Here is a 15,597-nt window from a genome sequence, read left to right on the forward strand (position 1 = left end):
CATATGTTAATGTATTTAAATAAAATTAATTCTAATTTAAAAACTTAATATTTTTAAAACTTATGATACTGCATTATATGCCTCTCTAATTATACTTGTTACCTGTATATACTGGAAATAATTTGGTATAAATCAATCGTGAATATAAAATATATATGCTTTGCACTTTGGAACGATTTCAAATGTATAAAAAAATGTATATTTCTTTTCTATATTTCAATAACTATTTTCCTTATGATTCATAAGAACCTAATTTTTTTAATACACTAAGACCTTTTTCTTCATATTCTTCTCTTGTAATCCATACTGATTCACGATCTTTTGTAATTTCTGCTAATACAGCACCACCCATAAAAACCATATCTTTACGTCTCGGGGAATCTTCAATTTTTATCTTAAATTTCTGAAAAATATTAAAGAGTAACGAAATAATAATATATATTCATTAAAAAATTGAGAAAAAAATATAAGATATTTTATAATTACATTTAATTTCGAAGTATCATTTTTTAATACTCTTTGAAGATAAAGTTGCTTAATCTCTCTTTCGAGTCTAGACGGAAGCCCAGGATACATTGTACTGCCACCACTTAAAACAATATGTTTATATAATTCACTTCTTATATCAATATCAGCTGCTTGAATAGTACTAAATACTAATTCAGCAATTCCTTGAGCCTCAACATTTATTAGATGAGGCTGGAATAAAGCTTCTGGTGCTGCAAATCTCTCTCCACCTACTTTTATTACCCTCCCATCTGGCAGCTAAAACAGATTATAGGTACAAAACATATTTCAGTCATAAATTTTGTTTTGCATTACAAAATTCACTTACAGTATATGATTCAACCAAAACAGTTGTTTCAAGAGCTAATTTTTCTTCAGTTTCTATATTATAGCCAATATAACATAATTTTTCCTTTAACATTCTAACTGTTTCAAAATCAGCTGAATGGTTAAATGCATAGCCACGTAATAAAAGAAGTTTTATTAAATACATTGTAATATCTCGACCAGCTATATCCAGTCGTCGTGTGAGATGAGGTAAAGCATACTCTTCAAATACAGGACAAATATGAGTGACTCCATCACCAGAATCTACTACAACACCACTAATCAATCCTTGAGCATACAATGTAAGTACTGCTTGAATTGCAATATATGTTCCAGCAAAACCATATTTTTCAAACATTACCTGCAATATTTCAATTATAATTTGAGAAAATAAGAGTATCATAATTAAATTATTAATATATCATATATAACGATAACTTGATATTACCTCAATCATTTTTTCACGATTTGTGATAGGATTCATTGGTGGTTCTGTTAATAAAATTTTGCATTCTCTAGGATTAATATTCATTTTTTCCTTTCCAAAAGTATAGTCCCATACATGACACATGTCTTCCCAATTTCTATTAGATATTTAAATAATTAAATATCTCATAGTACGTACAAATTATATATGGTCATATACACACCTAACAATTCCATTTTGCATTGGATAACTAATCTCTAGCATAGACCGAAGTTTGCTTGCTTCATCCCCAACCATTAAATCCTATTAATGTGAAACATAATGAAAATATGTAATTATGTAGATTATTATCAGATGAAATATAACATGTTAATAGAAATTGTTAATATTTCAATAACTTAATACATTCTACCTTTATGAAAAAATCGAGAATAAAATTAAATACAAGTTTTTTAAAATTTTATAACGCTAATTGTTTAAATTAATATAACATATAAAAAAGTAGGAGATGGTAGAATACTAATAGATTCTTACTCAGAGATCAATGTTGGGTAACTTATGGAAACTATTACTGTAAAGATGTCCAATTTGTCAAGTACTGACATAATATTGATAAATGTAAATATTAACATTAAAAATGCAATGAACTTACAGGCATGTTAAGCACATCCTATGAGAGCAAGTGTAAGGATACAAATCAGTTAACAAATGCAAAAATTTACATTAAGTAGGTCTCAAAAATATAAGATATATAAAAATCCACACATATATAAGTATAAATATAACATCTGTAAATATTCTATTTTATATTTTATTTCTTATATTTATTCAATACCAATAAATAGAAAAACAATTAGCAATATATTGGATAAATTTATTATAAGTTATCAAAATGAAAAATATAATGTTATGATTGTCATAGTTACTAATTAAGTTTTCAACAAAGATGTTATATATTCCAATACTTTTAAAAATATCTGTCTTACTTTTAATATGCACAATCCATTTTAATTTTGGTTAGTAAACAAGGTTAATAAATGAGAAATGCGTTTTCAATCAGACTTAAACTCTGGGGCACACAGTGTAATATTATGAAGTGACTTACACGAATACAATATTCTTGCTGAAAATTAAGTAAATTTATTAATAAACAACATAGAAATGATGGATTATGATTTTGTTTCTATGGTTAAATAAAAGAATCTCAAACTCCAAATTGAAAAAATCATATAATCAATTCAATTACTAATGTTCCTTACAAAATATGAAAGAAAGATGATTTATTTTATTTAAGGAAAATAAGTAGTATATTTTTATAACAATGAATATATATTAAATATAGAACAACAAATATTATCCATAAATTACATTAATAACTCTTTTTTAAATAAATAATTGAAAATACAATAAATAGTCTAAATTTGATTTGCTATAATTGGAGAATTAAAAAATATACCTTCACATCAATGTCTCCTATTTTATTGACAGCTCTGATAATAGGACGTCCAACTATGGATGGAAATATATGTGCTGGGAAATTTGCTCCTGCATATCCACACTTTACAAACTATAAAAATATAATGTTACTTTGGTACTTTTAGAAAGAAAATTATACAAAATATAAATTTAAAAGGTATAAACGAAATAGAAATCAAAAAATAAAAGTAAAGTTATAACCTTACCCCTGTTCCGTTATCGCAAACAATAATTTTTCTACCCTTGCTATCCATTTTTCAATATGATGTTATTATTTAAACGGACTATATGTTTGTTATGTTAAAACTTATTAAATATTGCATATTCTGTGAGATGACTAATTGTTATAAGATCTAGGGCGTTACCGGCATGACGATTCGGAAGCAACAGCGACCAATACAATCACCTACTTTATAATCAGATTACAGTCATATTAAAACAACAGATGTTTGCTACTTCGTTTTAAAGAATCAAAATTTATAACTTACATGAACATTACTAACGTAAACTCACTCACTTTGATATAAACTCGCAAAGGCAGTCGTTCTGTAAGTCTAATGAATATACAATTATTCTACTCGGATTGGCTCAATCGAATCTTTCCCGACTCCCGAGCAAGTTGTTATCTATTTTTATCATTTACTTTAACAAATAAAACGTTTCTGTTCAAAAATTCTTCGTATATTTGAATTCTGGTTAAATAATAAGTAAATAAAAATAAAGGACTAAATGATATAGTATTGTAAATATTTACAAAAAATAATATGTTTTATAAGAAATGCTCTCGTAATCAAAAAAATTCTCATTATCCTTGAACAATCTTTTTTATAATTATGCTGTTCCTTGCACAATAATTCTTTTCCTGCATTTAATGCTTTATGAAATCGCATTCCATACTTTTTAGTGAAACATGTACATGATGGAACGTCCAATCGCGTATTTAACGAGAAAAGAAGTAATATCCAGCTGTCACCGTTTACACAAGTATTATATGATTATTTTTGTACATAAAATTTTTCTATTTGATAAACAAGAATATTTTTCAGTGAAAACTTAACTGAGGAAGAAAACAAAAATATATATGGAAAATGTAATAACTATTGGGGACATGGTCATAATTATACAGGTAACTATTATTGCTATATTAATGTTCACAATTTCTCATTATATTTTATTTTAGTGGAAGTGACTGTATGTGGACCTGTAGATCCTGTAACAGGTATGGTCATGAATATATCAGATTTAAAATTATTTATGAAAAAAGTGTTAATGGATCAACTGGATCATAAGAATTTGGATAAAGATGTACCTTATTTTAAAAATACTGTTTCTACTACTGAAAATGTAGCTATATATATATTTAATGAACTAAAAAGGATTATGCCTAACTCAGATCTTTTATATGAAGTCAAGATCTACGAAACTGACAAAAATATTGTTATTTACAGAGGAGAACAAAAATAAAATGTTAAATTGGTCTAAACATATGTTAATTTAAATAACAAGGTTATAAAAAGAAAAACACTAACTCGATGTTACCTTTATTTCTCTTTTCTTACACAATACAATTACAATTACAATATATTACAATATTAATTCACACTTCAAGAGAATAAATATCTTGTACACTATCTTAATATTGCATTTTTACAGACCTTACTAATTTATTAATCACATATATTTGTACAATAAGTAATAACTAGATTAATATCACAAATTTAAAAAATGAATAAATCTATCTTCGAATTAAGATAGATAAATATAAAATGTGTATATTTTTTCTTTGTAAAAACGCTAGTACAAAGTTAAATTCTTTAAATAAGTAAAGTAAATAGTATATTGCGTTTTAAATTACTAATTATTTTTAAATACAAAACAGCCTTCATAATATTGATGTTGATAATTATATATTTGTATTTATATCAAGTTTAACATAACTTCTAATAGTTACATATGGTATACCAAGTTCAAAATCATTCTTTGGCCAATACTTTAGTACTGGTGATTGCTGTGGCTTTTCCTCTTTTACAGAGAAATATGCAAAAAGTACAGCTGCTGTGTAACTTGCAATAAAAATAAATAAATGCCAAAGTGCATGTAAATAAGGGAAATTCAGGTTCAGCCAAGTATCACAAAATAAACGATCATTCAGCCAACAAGCAACTGCTAATAACCATACAGCACCACATCGTAAACCCAATCTATAAACCCTCATTGATTTTGTCCTTAAGAAAAGCATGCATGATGATATAATTAGAGATTACAACATAAAATCTTATATAGATGTTAATTAAGAATTTTACCTTTTTAATTCAATGATCATAAATCCAAATGCAGGTATACCAAGACTCATTAAAGCAAATGCATTTATTGCGGGATGTATAAATGACAAGCCAGTTGCAATTAGAGTTGGTAAAGTTGCACATATGGCAAGAAGTTTTCTATCATTATGTAAAATATTTGGAAAATACCTTCGTGGAAGAAACATACAAAAACCAGCCATATATACCCATAAAATTGCTAATTCATCTAGCAATTGTCCTATGACAAAAAAACAAGTAATTTTTATGTTTTTATTTATGTTCTATAAATCTATGATATATTACTACTTACCTATAAGGGATAATGTAGCATGAAAATATGCACTACTAAGACCTACTATCATCAGTAAGAACCAAATTATATGAATTCCAGGATTTACGAATCGACCATAATCTCTAAAGAGATGCATTAGAACAGGTGGAAGTAACAAAAATACTACATTACTTAGCTGTGAATAAAAATATTTTTAGTTTAATATTTTAGGAATTTATAAGTTCTATAATTTTAAAAAGAAAAAAGAATTTTGTTTATATCATTGTACATACAAACCGTATTCATAAATTCCGCAATACTAGAAGAAATACTATAATTGCGTTCACACCAATCAATTGGTGAACTACCAGCTTCAAACGGTTTCCACATATCGAAATATATATTTTTACCTGATTTTTATCAATATAAAAAAGTATAAATGTAACATTTGTAATCTATAATCTGTATAAAAAATGTATAATTGTAATAATACAGAAATGAGTCACTAAACTATTTTAAGTTTATGAAGAATATGCAAGTCAAAGAGAAATGTTTATGGATTTTTTATGTCTCTCATACCTTTTAATAACACATATTGTCATTTCGTATCACTTTTATATGCATTGAGGATTTCTATTATATATGCAAAGCATGACACATATCTATTGCAATTTGCAGACAAATTGCAAACAAAAGATGATTAACAAATATATATATATGTATTTTTCGCGCGATTAATCAACATTATGTCACATACATGTTTGTATGTTTGTCAAAAGTTGAAGACAATGATATTTACGCTTACGCTTTAAGCTGCTTAAGAATGCAACGGTTAGAAATACATACATGTACTTAATTGATGATACACATTAATAGATAAATCTTTTAAAGATATTGATCTAACGAAAGAGATCTTCACAGCTTTTTCGCGATATTAGAAACGGTTAAAAATGTTTAATACTAAATAATTTTTTCAAGGAATTTGATTCTGTATTTATGTTTCTGGATTTTCATACATCTATAATTTCTTTTGTAAAAGTTGGTACCAGTTGATACTATTCTACTACTGTATAATCTACTACCTTGTCTCACGTCTCGATGGACATAATATAGTTTATATGTATAGTTTATATCACACATTCAACATGCAATCCACGCGGAACTATTCATGTGCAGTGAATGTTGACAATTTTAACAGTTAATATATGTGATATATAATCGAAAAAAGGATTTAATTTATTAAAATTGTATAACTTAGTAAAATATATACAAGTTTATTCTTTTCGAATATATGAACAACATAATAATAAACGTAAAAATAGTGTTCTAAATAAAATTATTGTATTTTTTGCTCATAAAAATTTCATTTTTCAATAATGAGTTTTTGTATATACGAATCAGACATTATTATATGTAATAATGAACAAATTGTAATGTATAATATTGAAAATGGTACAGAAACAACTATTTCTTTACCTAAATTGCAAAGTGATAAAAAAGTTGATTTGCATAACAACGTAAACAAAGAAACTTCTCACACGATTACCAACGTAATGTTCTCATATGATGGAAAATATTTCTTTGTCTATACAAATCGTAAGCAACTATATTTGTATGAAAGAAAAAGTCAGAATCTTGTGTTAAATAAAATACTTCCTAGAGCTGCCAGCAAAGTGCAATTTACTCCAAACAACGACATAGTTGTTGCTGATAAAACAGGAGATGCTTACCTATTTTCTAATAAGCAGTCTGACAATGGGGTCCTACTTTTAGGACATTTATCAATGTTACTTGACGTATTAATTACGGAAGATGGAAAGTACATTATTACAACAGATAGAGATGAAAAAATTAGAGTGTCTATGTTCCCAAATTCATATAATATTGTATCCTATTGTTTAGGACATACAAAATTTGTAACAAACATTTTGGAATTACCTCATGACAAAAATGTTTTAATATCTTGTGGAGGAGATGGAATGTTTATATTATGGGACTACAAGATTGGAAAAGAATTATTATGTATTAATTTTCATAATAAAATATCTAAAAGTGATATTGAAAAGTTTAATGAACAACTTCATAATTGTAACTTAGAAGAGTTTGTTGATGTTTTACCTGTTAAACATTTAAAGCTTTTGGCACTTAATACAACTTCATCTTTAGCTATAATGAGCTTTTATAATAATACGTTATTATTAGTATATATAATTAATAGCACATCAAAATCAAACTTTGAAGTAGTATATGTGCAATCTATAATTGCAGACAGCGAACCAATAGAATGTTATCTGTACAAAAATAATCTATGGATATTAAATGAACTTGGATTTAAAATATATGAATTTAAAAATAACAATTTTATACTTACTGATGGAGCAGATTATAAAATAAATAACTTAAATAATTATTGGAAAACACTAAAAAAAGATTTTACTCAACAAAATTTATTTTCAATCCTGTATAAAAGAAAATATGATAATGTGCAAGAATATTTACAACGGAAAAAAACGCGTCTTACAAATTCAATTGATGCATAATCAATTGCATGTAACATTATAGCAGATATGAATGATTTTTATATAGAAAAAAATATAATTATAAAAAATAACATTAGATTGAAATAAAATGTTTAATAGAAATTTCATACATATTTTCATTATAAAATACAAATAGTATTACAATAAAGTAAGATAAGTTTATTAATCCACACAGTATTTAGTAAATGAATTGAATTTGAAATTTCATGTAATCATTATATGTATATAAATTAAACAGGCTTGTAATCTAATTTTGACTCAAGCTTCTTATTATCTGAGACTTTCCTTACTGCTTTCATAAAATCTTCTTGTATTACATATTCCCTTTCTAATCTTATTGCGAATAATCCTGCTTCAGTGCAAACATTTCTTAAGTCAGCACCATTAAATCCATCTGAAAGCTTAACTACTGCTTCATAATCTGAAATAAATTTAAAATGATTAGGAGCGTCTATAAAACGAAAAAAGAAATTTTGTTGAAGTAAAGATAAAAATTACCAATTTCTCCATGCTTAGATATAGGACCAGCATGAATTTTCAAAATTTCTAAACGTGCTTGTTCATTGGGTAGTGGAATTTCGATTTTTCTGTCTAATCTACCCGGTCGTAACAAAGCTGGATCTAAAGTGTCTGGTCTATTTGTAGCCATTATCATTTTAACTTGACCTAAAGAATCAAAACCATCCATTTGATTCAACAATTCCATCAAAGTTCTTTGAATTTCTCGGTCGGCACTTGTACCTTCCGAAAATCTGCGTCCACCTGCATAAGAATAGACAATTAAAGACATTTTATTTTTTACTCTCCTCCTTCCTTTTTTTCTTACGAACAATAATATTTATACCAATTGCATCAATCTCATCCATAAATATAATACAAGGTTGATGATCTCGTGCATAATTGAACATTTCTCTAATTAACCTTGCTGATTCACCAATATATTTATCAACAATAGCACTTGACACAACTTTCAAAAAATTTGCATCTAACTGACTAGCAACTGCTCTAGCCAATAATGTTTTTCCAGTTCCTGGTGGGCCATACAAGAGACATCCTTTTGGAGGGGTGATACCAACTCTTTGAAATAACTCAGGATTTAGTAATGGTAATTCTATAACTTCTCTCAGTTCACGTATTTGTTCACTTAAACCACCAATTGCACTATATGTAACATCTCCAGGATCTTCATGTGACATATTATAAACTAATGGGTCAACCTAAATATATAAATAAACATTTAAAGTTTACTGAAATATGTAACATTGATTTATGGCAAAATAAATTTTACCTCACGGGGCAAATAACGCATTATAGTAAGAGTAGTCATGTCAAGGGCTACTCTTGTTCCAGATTTCAATTTATTTTTATCAAGTTGGCGCCTACATCCAACAACATAACGTGGACCATTTGTTGCTTTTACTATAACTATAAATAAAAACCTATGTGTTTATATATATATTATATATAAGGACACCTTTTTATTTTACTCAGAAACTTTACTTAAACTTACACTTTTCTTCTGTAAGTTGTTTCAATACTTCTCCGACGATCTAAAGTGTAAATACATTACATTTATAATAGAAAATACTAAGAATCATTAAAAATAAGATTTATAACATACCTGACCAACACTTTGTAATGCTTTCAAATCACTTTCAGATTTATCATACTGTTTTGTTAAATCTTTGAGATGCTCTCTCACTAAAAAGATAAAAATATGGTAAAAGTTTATTAAATCATGTACATAAATATAAATAGGTTTTTTAATAATAATAATAATCCATGTATGTAAGATTAAGGTTAAGTATTCCAAATTTTGTATAGAAGTATAACAAGCAAAATCAATATATCTAATAGATTTAACTTACTTTCCTTCAAACGTGACTCCACTTCTTTATGTTCTATAAGCTTTTTTCGATAATCTTGAAGGGCTTTTTCCCTAACCGAATCCACGGTGGTTGCCATCTTTACTTAATTTGCTGTCTAACTGTCTCAGGCAATGTTTCTATGAACACCGTGTAAGCTGTAAGGCCTGTGTTATGTGCATATAGTTATTTTGAAATATTAATTTCAGAATTTAATAAGATTTTATCCGAAATATCCTTTTTATATTCAATAGTACTAATTAAAGCTGGATTTAAATTAATTATTTACTGCTTTTATATTGTGAATCCTCTTTTATTGCAAATGTTACTATGTATACATACACAACTTATTTACTGAGTTATTACTTAATTACATCGACTCAGCTGTGACTTAACCTATGTTTTTTAAGGTATCTTGTATCTTGATAGTTTTTTGATGAAATCAGAAAAAAGATTGTATTGGAGTCAATGAAATTAGAATGCTAACTTTAATAACTAGATCTTATGCACTCAAATGTGCATATACCACAGCTACATCATGTAGAAAAATATTGAAAAGAAATTATATGGAAAATCATCCTTATAAACATATTCATCCCTGGAAATCATTTAGACAATTTTCGGATGATCTTTTAAACAATATAGTTTATAATAAAGGTAATACACTTAACATAAACTTATATCTTCAGGTTTCAAATTTTAATTTTGATTTTATAGATGGATTAGTAGTATTGAATAAACCATACGGAATAAGACGCAAGTCTCCTGACACAAGCACGATACGTATACGAAATAATCTACCCAATGGTGTAGATTATACATTAAATGATGCTTTACCTTATATAGCTAAACAATTGAATTATTTAAATTTAACTATAGTTAGATGCCCTGAAATGTAACTACAAATCATTTATTGATAATTGTTAATAGTGTGTTTCTTATTTACATTCACAATTACTCTTGAAATTAGGTATATGAGTGGTGTTACATTATTAGCAGCAGATGAGCATGTTCATCATGCTATAGAACTTGCATGTGCTCGTTCTCACTTTCAAACAAACACTTATTGGATAATTACAGTCGGTATACCAAAACAATTGAAAGGTCAGACCCGTTTGGGAATGAAAGTAATTTCAAATCCTCAATTTAAACGCAGAAAGGTAAGTTTATCAAATACTGTTTGAAAAGAAATTATATATTACCATAAAAAAAATTTCAGATAATTCTTACGTCATCATGGTCTCATAATGAAGAAAAGTATCACAAGATAAAACTGTTAAAAACACAATACGAGGTGTTATCCAACTCTACACTTAATTTGTGTTCTTTAATTGAATTAAAATCATCTACTCATAATAAAAATGCTCTTAGAGTGTTTGCTACTACATATCTGTATGCTCCAATTCTAGGAGATAATATTTATGCATCTCGGATTCAGAAAATAGGGAATACTTATGTAAGAGTTGACCCATTTCTTAGTAATCCTGGATTACCAAAATTGGATATAAGACTTCTGCGATTGTTAAATGTAAGGCATAATCAACAAGAAATTATTCCTGCTCACATTCACTTAAAGTCAGTAGTTCTACCACAATTTTTTGGAGAAACTTTAACAATTGAAGCTCCTTTAATGCCGCCTTTTGATTGGACATGTAAACAGCTTGATTTTAAATATTTAATGCCAATAATGTCTTATAAATCACAAACAGCATTATAAATACCATGATTTAAATATGAGTTTTTTTATTTTGTAAAATCATATTTCTTAACCTTATATATAGTATTCTAATATATTGATTTAAGAAAACAATATAATTATTTAGTAATGACTCAAAGTACAATATTTAATGACTAAGTACGTATTTGCCTTTCAATATTCTTCTCATAAGAATTTTCCGTCCACTTAAAGTTGACATCCTTGTATCCCATCCATGTCGTTTAATACGACGACGCTCATTAGGACGGGGAAAATGATACCTCATTCTAGTTCTACTCAATATAAGACCCCATGGATTGGTTATTATTGAACTCAACGATGCAAGCCGCCTGTAAAACAGTATAACTAAGAAAAGCACACCGATTTACTTACATATTATTTCGATCAAATATACTGAATAACATCATACGGAAATGTTTGACATGCACTGGAGAATAAAGTGCCTATCATATTGTAAAATTTTTAAAAGTAATTTTATACTTTAACTTATTATAACCACAAATTAGGTATTATTCGGACACCCAAGTCCTACCAAAGAGCGTTGTCTTTGCACCTGAAAGTTGTATGTGCTAAGGTCATTTGCTATGGAGACAAATACGAATCGGTTCACATGATCGTGTTTCAAATTAATACATCATGTTTATGATTTTTCATAATGTAGCATGTAATTGTAATTTACAACATGTTACAATACAAACAATGTAACATGTAATTTATTTGTAAAGCTAAAGTGACAAAGGAATCAATTTAACAACTGAATTAAAAATCTAAATTTTTAGATAATTTTTAACGTTTTTAGTATAACCGTGGTATATAACCAGAGAGGAACCTGCTTTATGGTATAATTTTCAGCAGTTGCGAATTCTACCACTAGGTGACTTTTGCTTAGATATGCGAATACAGAGACGAGAAGTGGCTGCGGAATTACACGATGGCACAAACAAACAAAGAAGATTGCATCCATTTGTATCATATATATGTATATAGAATGTATATACACGCAAGTTTAACTAGCAGTAGACAATAGCAGCAACCGCAACAATCACGTTTTGTTTATCTTTACTGACTCTCTCATTGGATGGAGTATAGTCGGCAGCCAATAGTTGCAGTCGCAGCAATCACATTTTGTTTATGTTTACTGCTTCGGCTTGTTGTATAGATTATGACTACGATCGCATAAACGATTACATTATATAATTATATGATCGTGAATTGTATCTCACTAGTGGTTATAACGTTAAAAGTTTATTGTTTATTCTTAGCTGAATCAATAACGTTGAAAGCAACAAAAATAATAGAGAAATTTTCAGGCTATACCAGAGTTCATCTCTGGCTATACATTAAATAAATTTATCTCATACCTTCTCATACATTGTATATGTATGTGTATAATTATACAGTCATTAATATTTTTCTGAGGTTCTAATTCTAACGTATATGTTGCATCAAGCAGTGATTTTATTTATATGAACGATAATTCTTTTCACGTGAAAATGAGTCTCGTTGCATATGGAAGTAGCGATGAAAGTTCAGACGATGAAAGAAGTAATTGCAATACCGAAATCGAAAATAGAGTTACTCCAGAGGTTACAGTTTTACACACAAATCACAAGTTATATTTACCTACTTCAGAACACAGTATATTTGCAGAAAAAGGTGGTGAAAATAGTATTAACATAGAAATACCTAAGACAAGCGCATCATTAGAAAAAATACACTTTGATAAGTTACCTAAACCCAAAAGTATGATTACTGAAGCAAAGGATGTCACAGAAGAAGATGATATACCACCGAAAAAGGAAATTGAATTTAAATCTGAGAGACCAATAAAAAGGAATCGAGTTCCAGTTAAAATAACAGTGCCGTCTTTATCTGAAGTAAGATAAAATTTTATCTCTATGTACTTCTCTTATTTCTTGTGAATCGATACATTGTTTTAATTGCAGTTTAAAGATGTTGCAAAGGAAAATGAATTCAAATCCAATAAAGTTGAATCATCAAGTGTAAGTATTATGTATGTATAAGAAATAATTTGTAATGAATGAAATTAAAATTCATGTATAATTTCAGAAGGGTAGTAAACTTTTAGTATTGTTGCCACCACCTAAAGGAACTGAAGTCAAAAGTACCAATAATTTAGTACCCAGTGTTATTAATAAAGTTGTTAAAGAATCTAGTCAAATTACAGTTCAACCTAGCAAAGATACATATATAAAAGATTCAAATAGCAGAAAACTCATAAAACCTATTACAACAAAAAGTTCCATAAGTATAACTTATGATTCAAATTCTGACGATGAAGATGACACAACCATAGGCAGTGATAGTAATTCTGTTACAGATTTCTTTGCACTAACAACAGCTAATACTGTTTCATCTTCCACTTTACCAGATTCCTTGAATGTTAATGTAGAATTAAATAACTTTGATCTAGAATTTAAAAATAATCCTAAAGAAGATAACAATTTACCTAATTGGTCCACTGGTAATTCTGATATAGTTGTAACAGAAATGAGTATCAATGAATCTCAAAAGACATTAGTGAGTAACGTCATGAATTTACCAAGAGAAGAAATACTATTAAAAAATAAGACAGAAATAGGTCCAAAATTACCACTGCCTGAACAAGAATATAATGTAGATTCAGAAGGTAATGTGGCTTTTGATGATAAGGCTATTGAGTACCTCTGTGGGAAAAGAGGAGTGAAACGAAAATCTAAAGAAATTGAAGAAATAAATATTATAGAAATAAATGGAGAAGATATTAAACCTGATGAAAGGGAATGGTTAGTAAAAGCATTAACAGAAGAGCCTGTACAAAGACCAATATCTATGCAAGGTGGGGGAGTAAGTTCTCAGTCTAAAAAGAAACACCAAATAACATACTTAGCACATCAAGCTAAGGCAATGGAAATGGAATTGAAGAATCAATGGGCACAAAATAGGTTAACCAGAAAACAAACACAATCAAAATATGGTTTTTAAATATAGAAGACTTGTATTAGATATGTTTGTACATACAACATTTTTTCTTTGTTATTGTATAAAAGTGAAAAAGTTATAAAGTAAGATATTGATTAACAATACTGTTACACCTATCATTCATTTTGTTTTCTCCAAAAAGGTGTTCTTTAAAGTTTCATATTCCTTTTTTTAAATTACAACTAGAGGTTTAGCTTGTAGTAAACTTGGTGGTAAATCTCTATATTAACTAAATTATTGATAAGTTCTACTAATTCATCTGACATTTCTAAATACCTATGATACTTATTTAATATTTTTTTGGGATAAAGATCTTCTACTTGCATATCTGCTAAGTCAGTTTCTAACTTTTCTGCAGTTTGCTGATATTCTTTTAACTTTGTAAATAATGAAGCATGGTTACAGCAAATATCCACTTGCTCTTTCTGAGAAACCTCAAAAATGCTTTCAAGTGAATTTACAGCCTCTTGCAAACAATTAAGTTTCCTTGGAAAAATAGTACATTTTCTAGAATCATCACATAATAACGCCAGTTGTTTTTTTTTTTCGTACTGTCTTTTCTTTTCCTCTATTTTCTTTCTTTTACTCACTATATTCAGAGTAATAGCATCAAAATCACCTAGCTTTTCATATCTTAAAGGCAAGACTATTTTTTGTAATTCTTCTTTGATATCGTTAGGCAAAGATTGTGATTCCAAGTTTAATTTATTCAATAATAATAATATCTCCTTCCTGAAAGCTATAGTTCCTTCGCTTGTTTCTAACATTACTTTTTGCAGAGGTTGTAGTAACGACTGTTCTTTTAGCAAAATAAGTTCTTCATGATATTTTGCGCTACAATTTTGCGTAAAAAATTCCATCTATTGTTTTTTAAGAGTTATTTATGATTACTATATGATGTGATAGTAGTTTCATTTTTATCAAACTTTAATAAGACTGTAAAAGAATTTCATAAATATTACGCATTTTTACCTCGCTGTTACACTTTTGTTATTCATTGATTATTCACAAATTTAACACACATTTTCAAGAAAAGCGATTTAGTGAGATGAAATATTTATGTTAACCATTTTTATCGACCGCATTTTCCGCTTCGCAAATGCACATCTGCATCAAACTATTACCACATTTTATGACAATTCGCTTATATAAGCTGACGTGTGTATTTATAAATTCTTATTT

General features: G+C 27.8%; 9 protein-coding genes across 21 annotated transcripts; 4 read left to right on the forward strand and 5 right to left on the reverse strand.

Moving 5' to 3' along the window:
* Positions 1–197: 197 nt before the first annotated feature.
* Positions 198–3,429, reverse strand: Arp2 (Actin-related protein 2). 8 transcript variants are annotated; one of them, XM_033335642.2, is made up of 9 exons: positions 2,944–3,084; positions 2,718–2,828; positions 2,367–2,384; positions 1,914–1,931; positions 1,485–1,564; positions 1,283–1,418; positions 836–1,195; positions 487–765; positions 198–403 (listed from the first exon to the last, which is right to left on the reverse strand). In XM_033335642.2, the coding sequence occupies exons 1-9, from the start codon at positions 2,989–2,991 to the stop codon at positions 233–235; spliced, it is 1,221 nt and encodes a 406-aa protein (XP_033191533.1). In that variant the 5' UTR covers positions 2,992–3,084; the 3' UTR covers positions 198–232. The 8 variants fall into 8 exon arrangements, with proteins under 8 accessions (XP_033191533.1, XP_076475972.1, XP_076475973.1 ...); XM_076619857.1 differs by lacking the exons at positions 2,367–2,384; positions 2,944–3,084 and adding an exon at positions 3,255–3,429; XM_076619858.1 differs by lacking the exons at positions 2,367–2,384; positions 2,944–3,084 and adding an exon at positions 3,226–3,315.
* On the forward strand, positions 3,148–4,220 carry purple (6-pyruvoyl tetrahydrobiopterin synthase purple). 2 transcript variants are annotated; one of them, XM_033350973.2, is made up of 4 exons: positions 3,148–3,285; positions 3,642–3,721; positions 3,772–3,863; positions 3,918–4,220. In XM_033350973.2, the coding sequence occupies exons 2-4, from the start codon at positions 3,648–3,650 to the stop codon at positions 4,199–4,201; spliced, it is 450 nt and encodes a 149-aa protein (XP_033206864.1). In that variant the 5' UTR covers positions 3,148–3,285; positions 3,642–3,647; the 3' UTR covers positions 4,202–4,220. The 2 variants fall into 2 exon arrangements, with proteins under 2 accessions (XP_033206864.1, XP_033206953.1); XM_033351062.2 differs by lacking the exon at positions 3,148–3,285 and having other exon boundaries at positions 3,537–3,721; positions 3,784–3,863.
* A 405-nt stretch (positions 4,221–4,625) lies between these two features.
* bwa (alkaline ceramidase) lies at positions 4,626–6,486 on the reverse strand. Of its 4 annotated transcripts, none has more exons than XM_033349987.2 (5): positions 6,394–6,486; positions 5,609–5,721; positions 5,351–5,507; positions 5,041–5,278; positions 4,626–4,962 (listed from the first exon to the last, which is right to left on the reverse strand). In XM_033349987.2, the coding sequence occupies exons 1-5, from the start codon at positions 6,449–6,451 to the stop codon at positions 4,641–4,643; spliced, it is 888 nt and encodes a 295-aa protein (XP_033205878.1). In that variant the 5' UTR covers positions 6,452–6,486; the 3' UTR covers positions 4,626–4,640. The 4 variants fall into 4 exon arrangements, with proteins under 4 accessions (XP_033205878.1, XP_076475982.1, XP_033206045.1 ...); XM_076619867.1 differs by lacking the exon at positions 6,394–6,486 and adding an exon at positions 6,158–6,352; XM_033350154.2 differs by lacking the exon at positions 6,394–6,486 and adding an exon at positions 5,891–6,351.
* Positions 6,487–6,675: 189 nt separating this feature from the next.
* Positions 6,676–8,116, forward strand: wuho (tRNA (guanine-N(7)-)-methyltransferase non-catalytic subunit wuho). The gene has a single exon (XM_033343343.2). The coding sequence runs from the start codon at positions 6,688–6,690 to the stop codon at positions 7,849–7,851; it is 1,164 nt and encodes a 387-aa protein (XP_033199234.2). The 5' UTR covers positions 6,676–6,687; the 3' UTR covers positions 7,852–8,116.
* On the reverse strand, positions 7,925–9,875 carry Rpt4 (Regulatory particle triple-A ATPase 4). Its single transcript, XM_033341011.2, has 7 exons — positions 9,720–9,875; positions 9,473–9,552; positions 9,362–9,401; positions 9,140–9,276; positions 8,696–9,068; positions 8,350–8,613; positions 7,925–8,272 (listed from the first exon to the last, which is right to left on the reverse strand). Exons 1-7 carry the CDS (start codon positions 9,814–9,816, stop codon positions 8,082–8,084), a joined length of 1,182 nt encoding a protein of 393 aa, XP_033196902.1. The 5' UTR covers positions 9,817–9,875; the 3' UTR covers positions 7,925–8,081.
* Positions 9,876–10,014: 139 nt separating this feature from the next.
* On the forward strand, positions 10,015–11,545 carry LOC117162127 (pseudouridylate synthase RPUSD4, mitochondrial). The gene is made up of 4 exons (XM_033344836.2): positions 10,015–10,373; positions 10,434–10,611; positions 10,687–10,876; positions 10,936–11,545. Exons 1-4 carry the CDS (start codon positions 10,196–10,198, stop codon positions 11,431–11,433), a joined length of 1,044 nt encoding a protein of 347 aa, XP_033200727.2. The 5' UTR covers positions 10,015–10,195; the 3' UTR covers positions 11,434–11,545.
* Positions 11,443–15,568, reverse strand: mRpL34 (mitochondrial ribosomal protein L34). 2 transcript variants are annotated; one of them, XM_076619873.1, is made up of 3 exons: positions 15,388–15,568; positions 11,966–11,986; positions 11,443–11,762 (listed from the first exon to the last, which is right to left on the reverse strand). In XM_076619873.1, the coding sequence occupies exons 1-3, from the start codon at positions 15,411–15,413 to the stop codon at positions 11,561–11,563; spliced, it is 249 nt and encodes an 82-aa protein (XP_076475988.1). In that variant the 5' UTR covers positions 15,414–15,568; the 3' UTR covers positions 11,443–11,560. The 2 variants fall into 2 exon arrangements, with proteins under 2 accessions (XP_076475988.1, XP_033182916.1); XM_033327025.2 differs by lacking the exon at positions 15,388–15,568 and having other exon boundaries at positions 11,843–12,129.
* LOC117156064 (uncharacterized) lies at positions 12,341–14,519 on the forward strand. Its single transcript, XM_076619854.1, has 3 exons — positions 12,341–13,310; positions 13,380–13,436; positions 13,504–14,519. The coding sequence occupies exons 1-3, from the start codon at positions 12,900–12,902 to the stop codon at positions 14,416–14,418; spliced, it is 1,383 nt and encodes a 460-aa protein (XP_076475969.1). The 5' UTR covers positions 12,341–12,899; the 3' UTR covers positions 14,419–14,519.
* Positions 14,407–15,381, reverse strand: LOC117166589 (uncharacterized). The gene has a single exon (XM_076619872.1). The coding sequence runs from the start codon at positions 15,273–15,275 to the stop codon at positions 14,598–14,600; it is 678 nt and encodes a 225-aa protein (XP_076475987.1). The 5' UTR covers positions 15,276–15,381; the 3' UTR covers positions 14,407–14,597.
* Positions 15,569–15,597: the final 29 nt, after the last annotated feature.

This window comes from Bombus vancouverensis, chromosome 7 (genome assembly GCF_051014615.1).
Source record: "Bombus vancouverensis nearcticus chromosome 7, iyBomVanc1_principal, whole genome shotgun sequence".
Taxonomy (NCBI): Eukaryota; Metazoa; Arthropoda; class Insecta; order Hymenoptera; family Apidae; genus Bombus; species Bombus vancouverensis.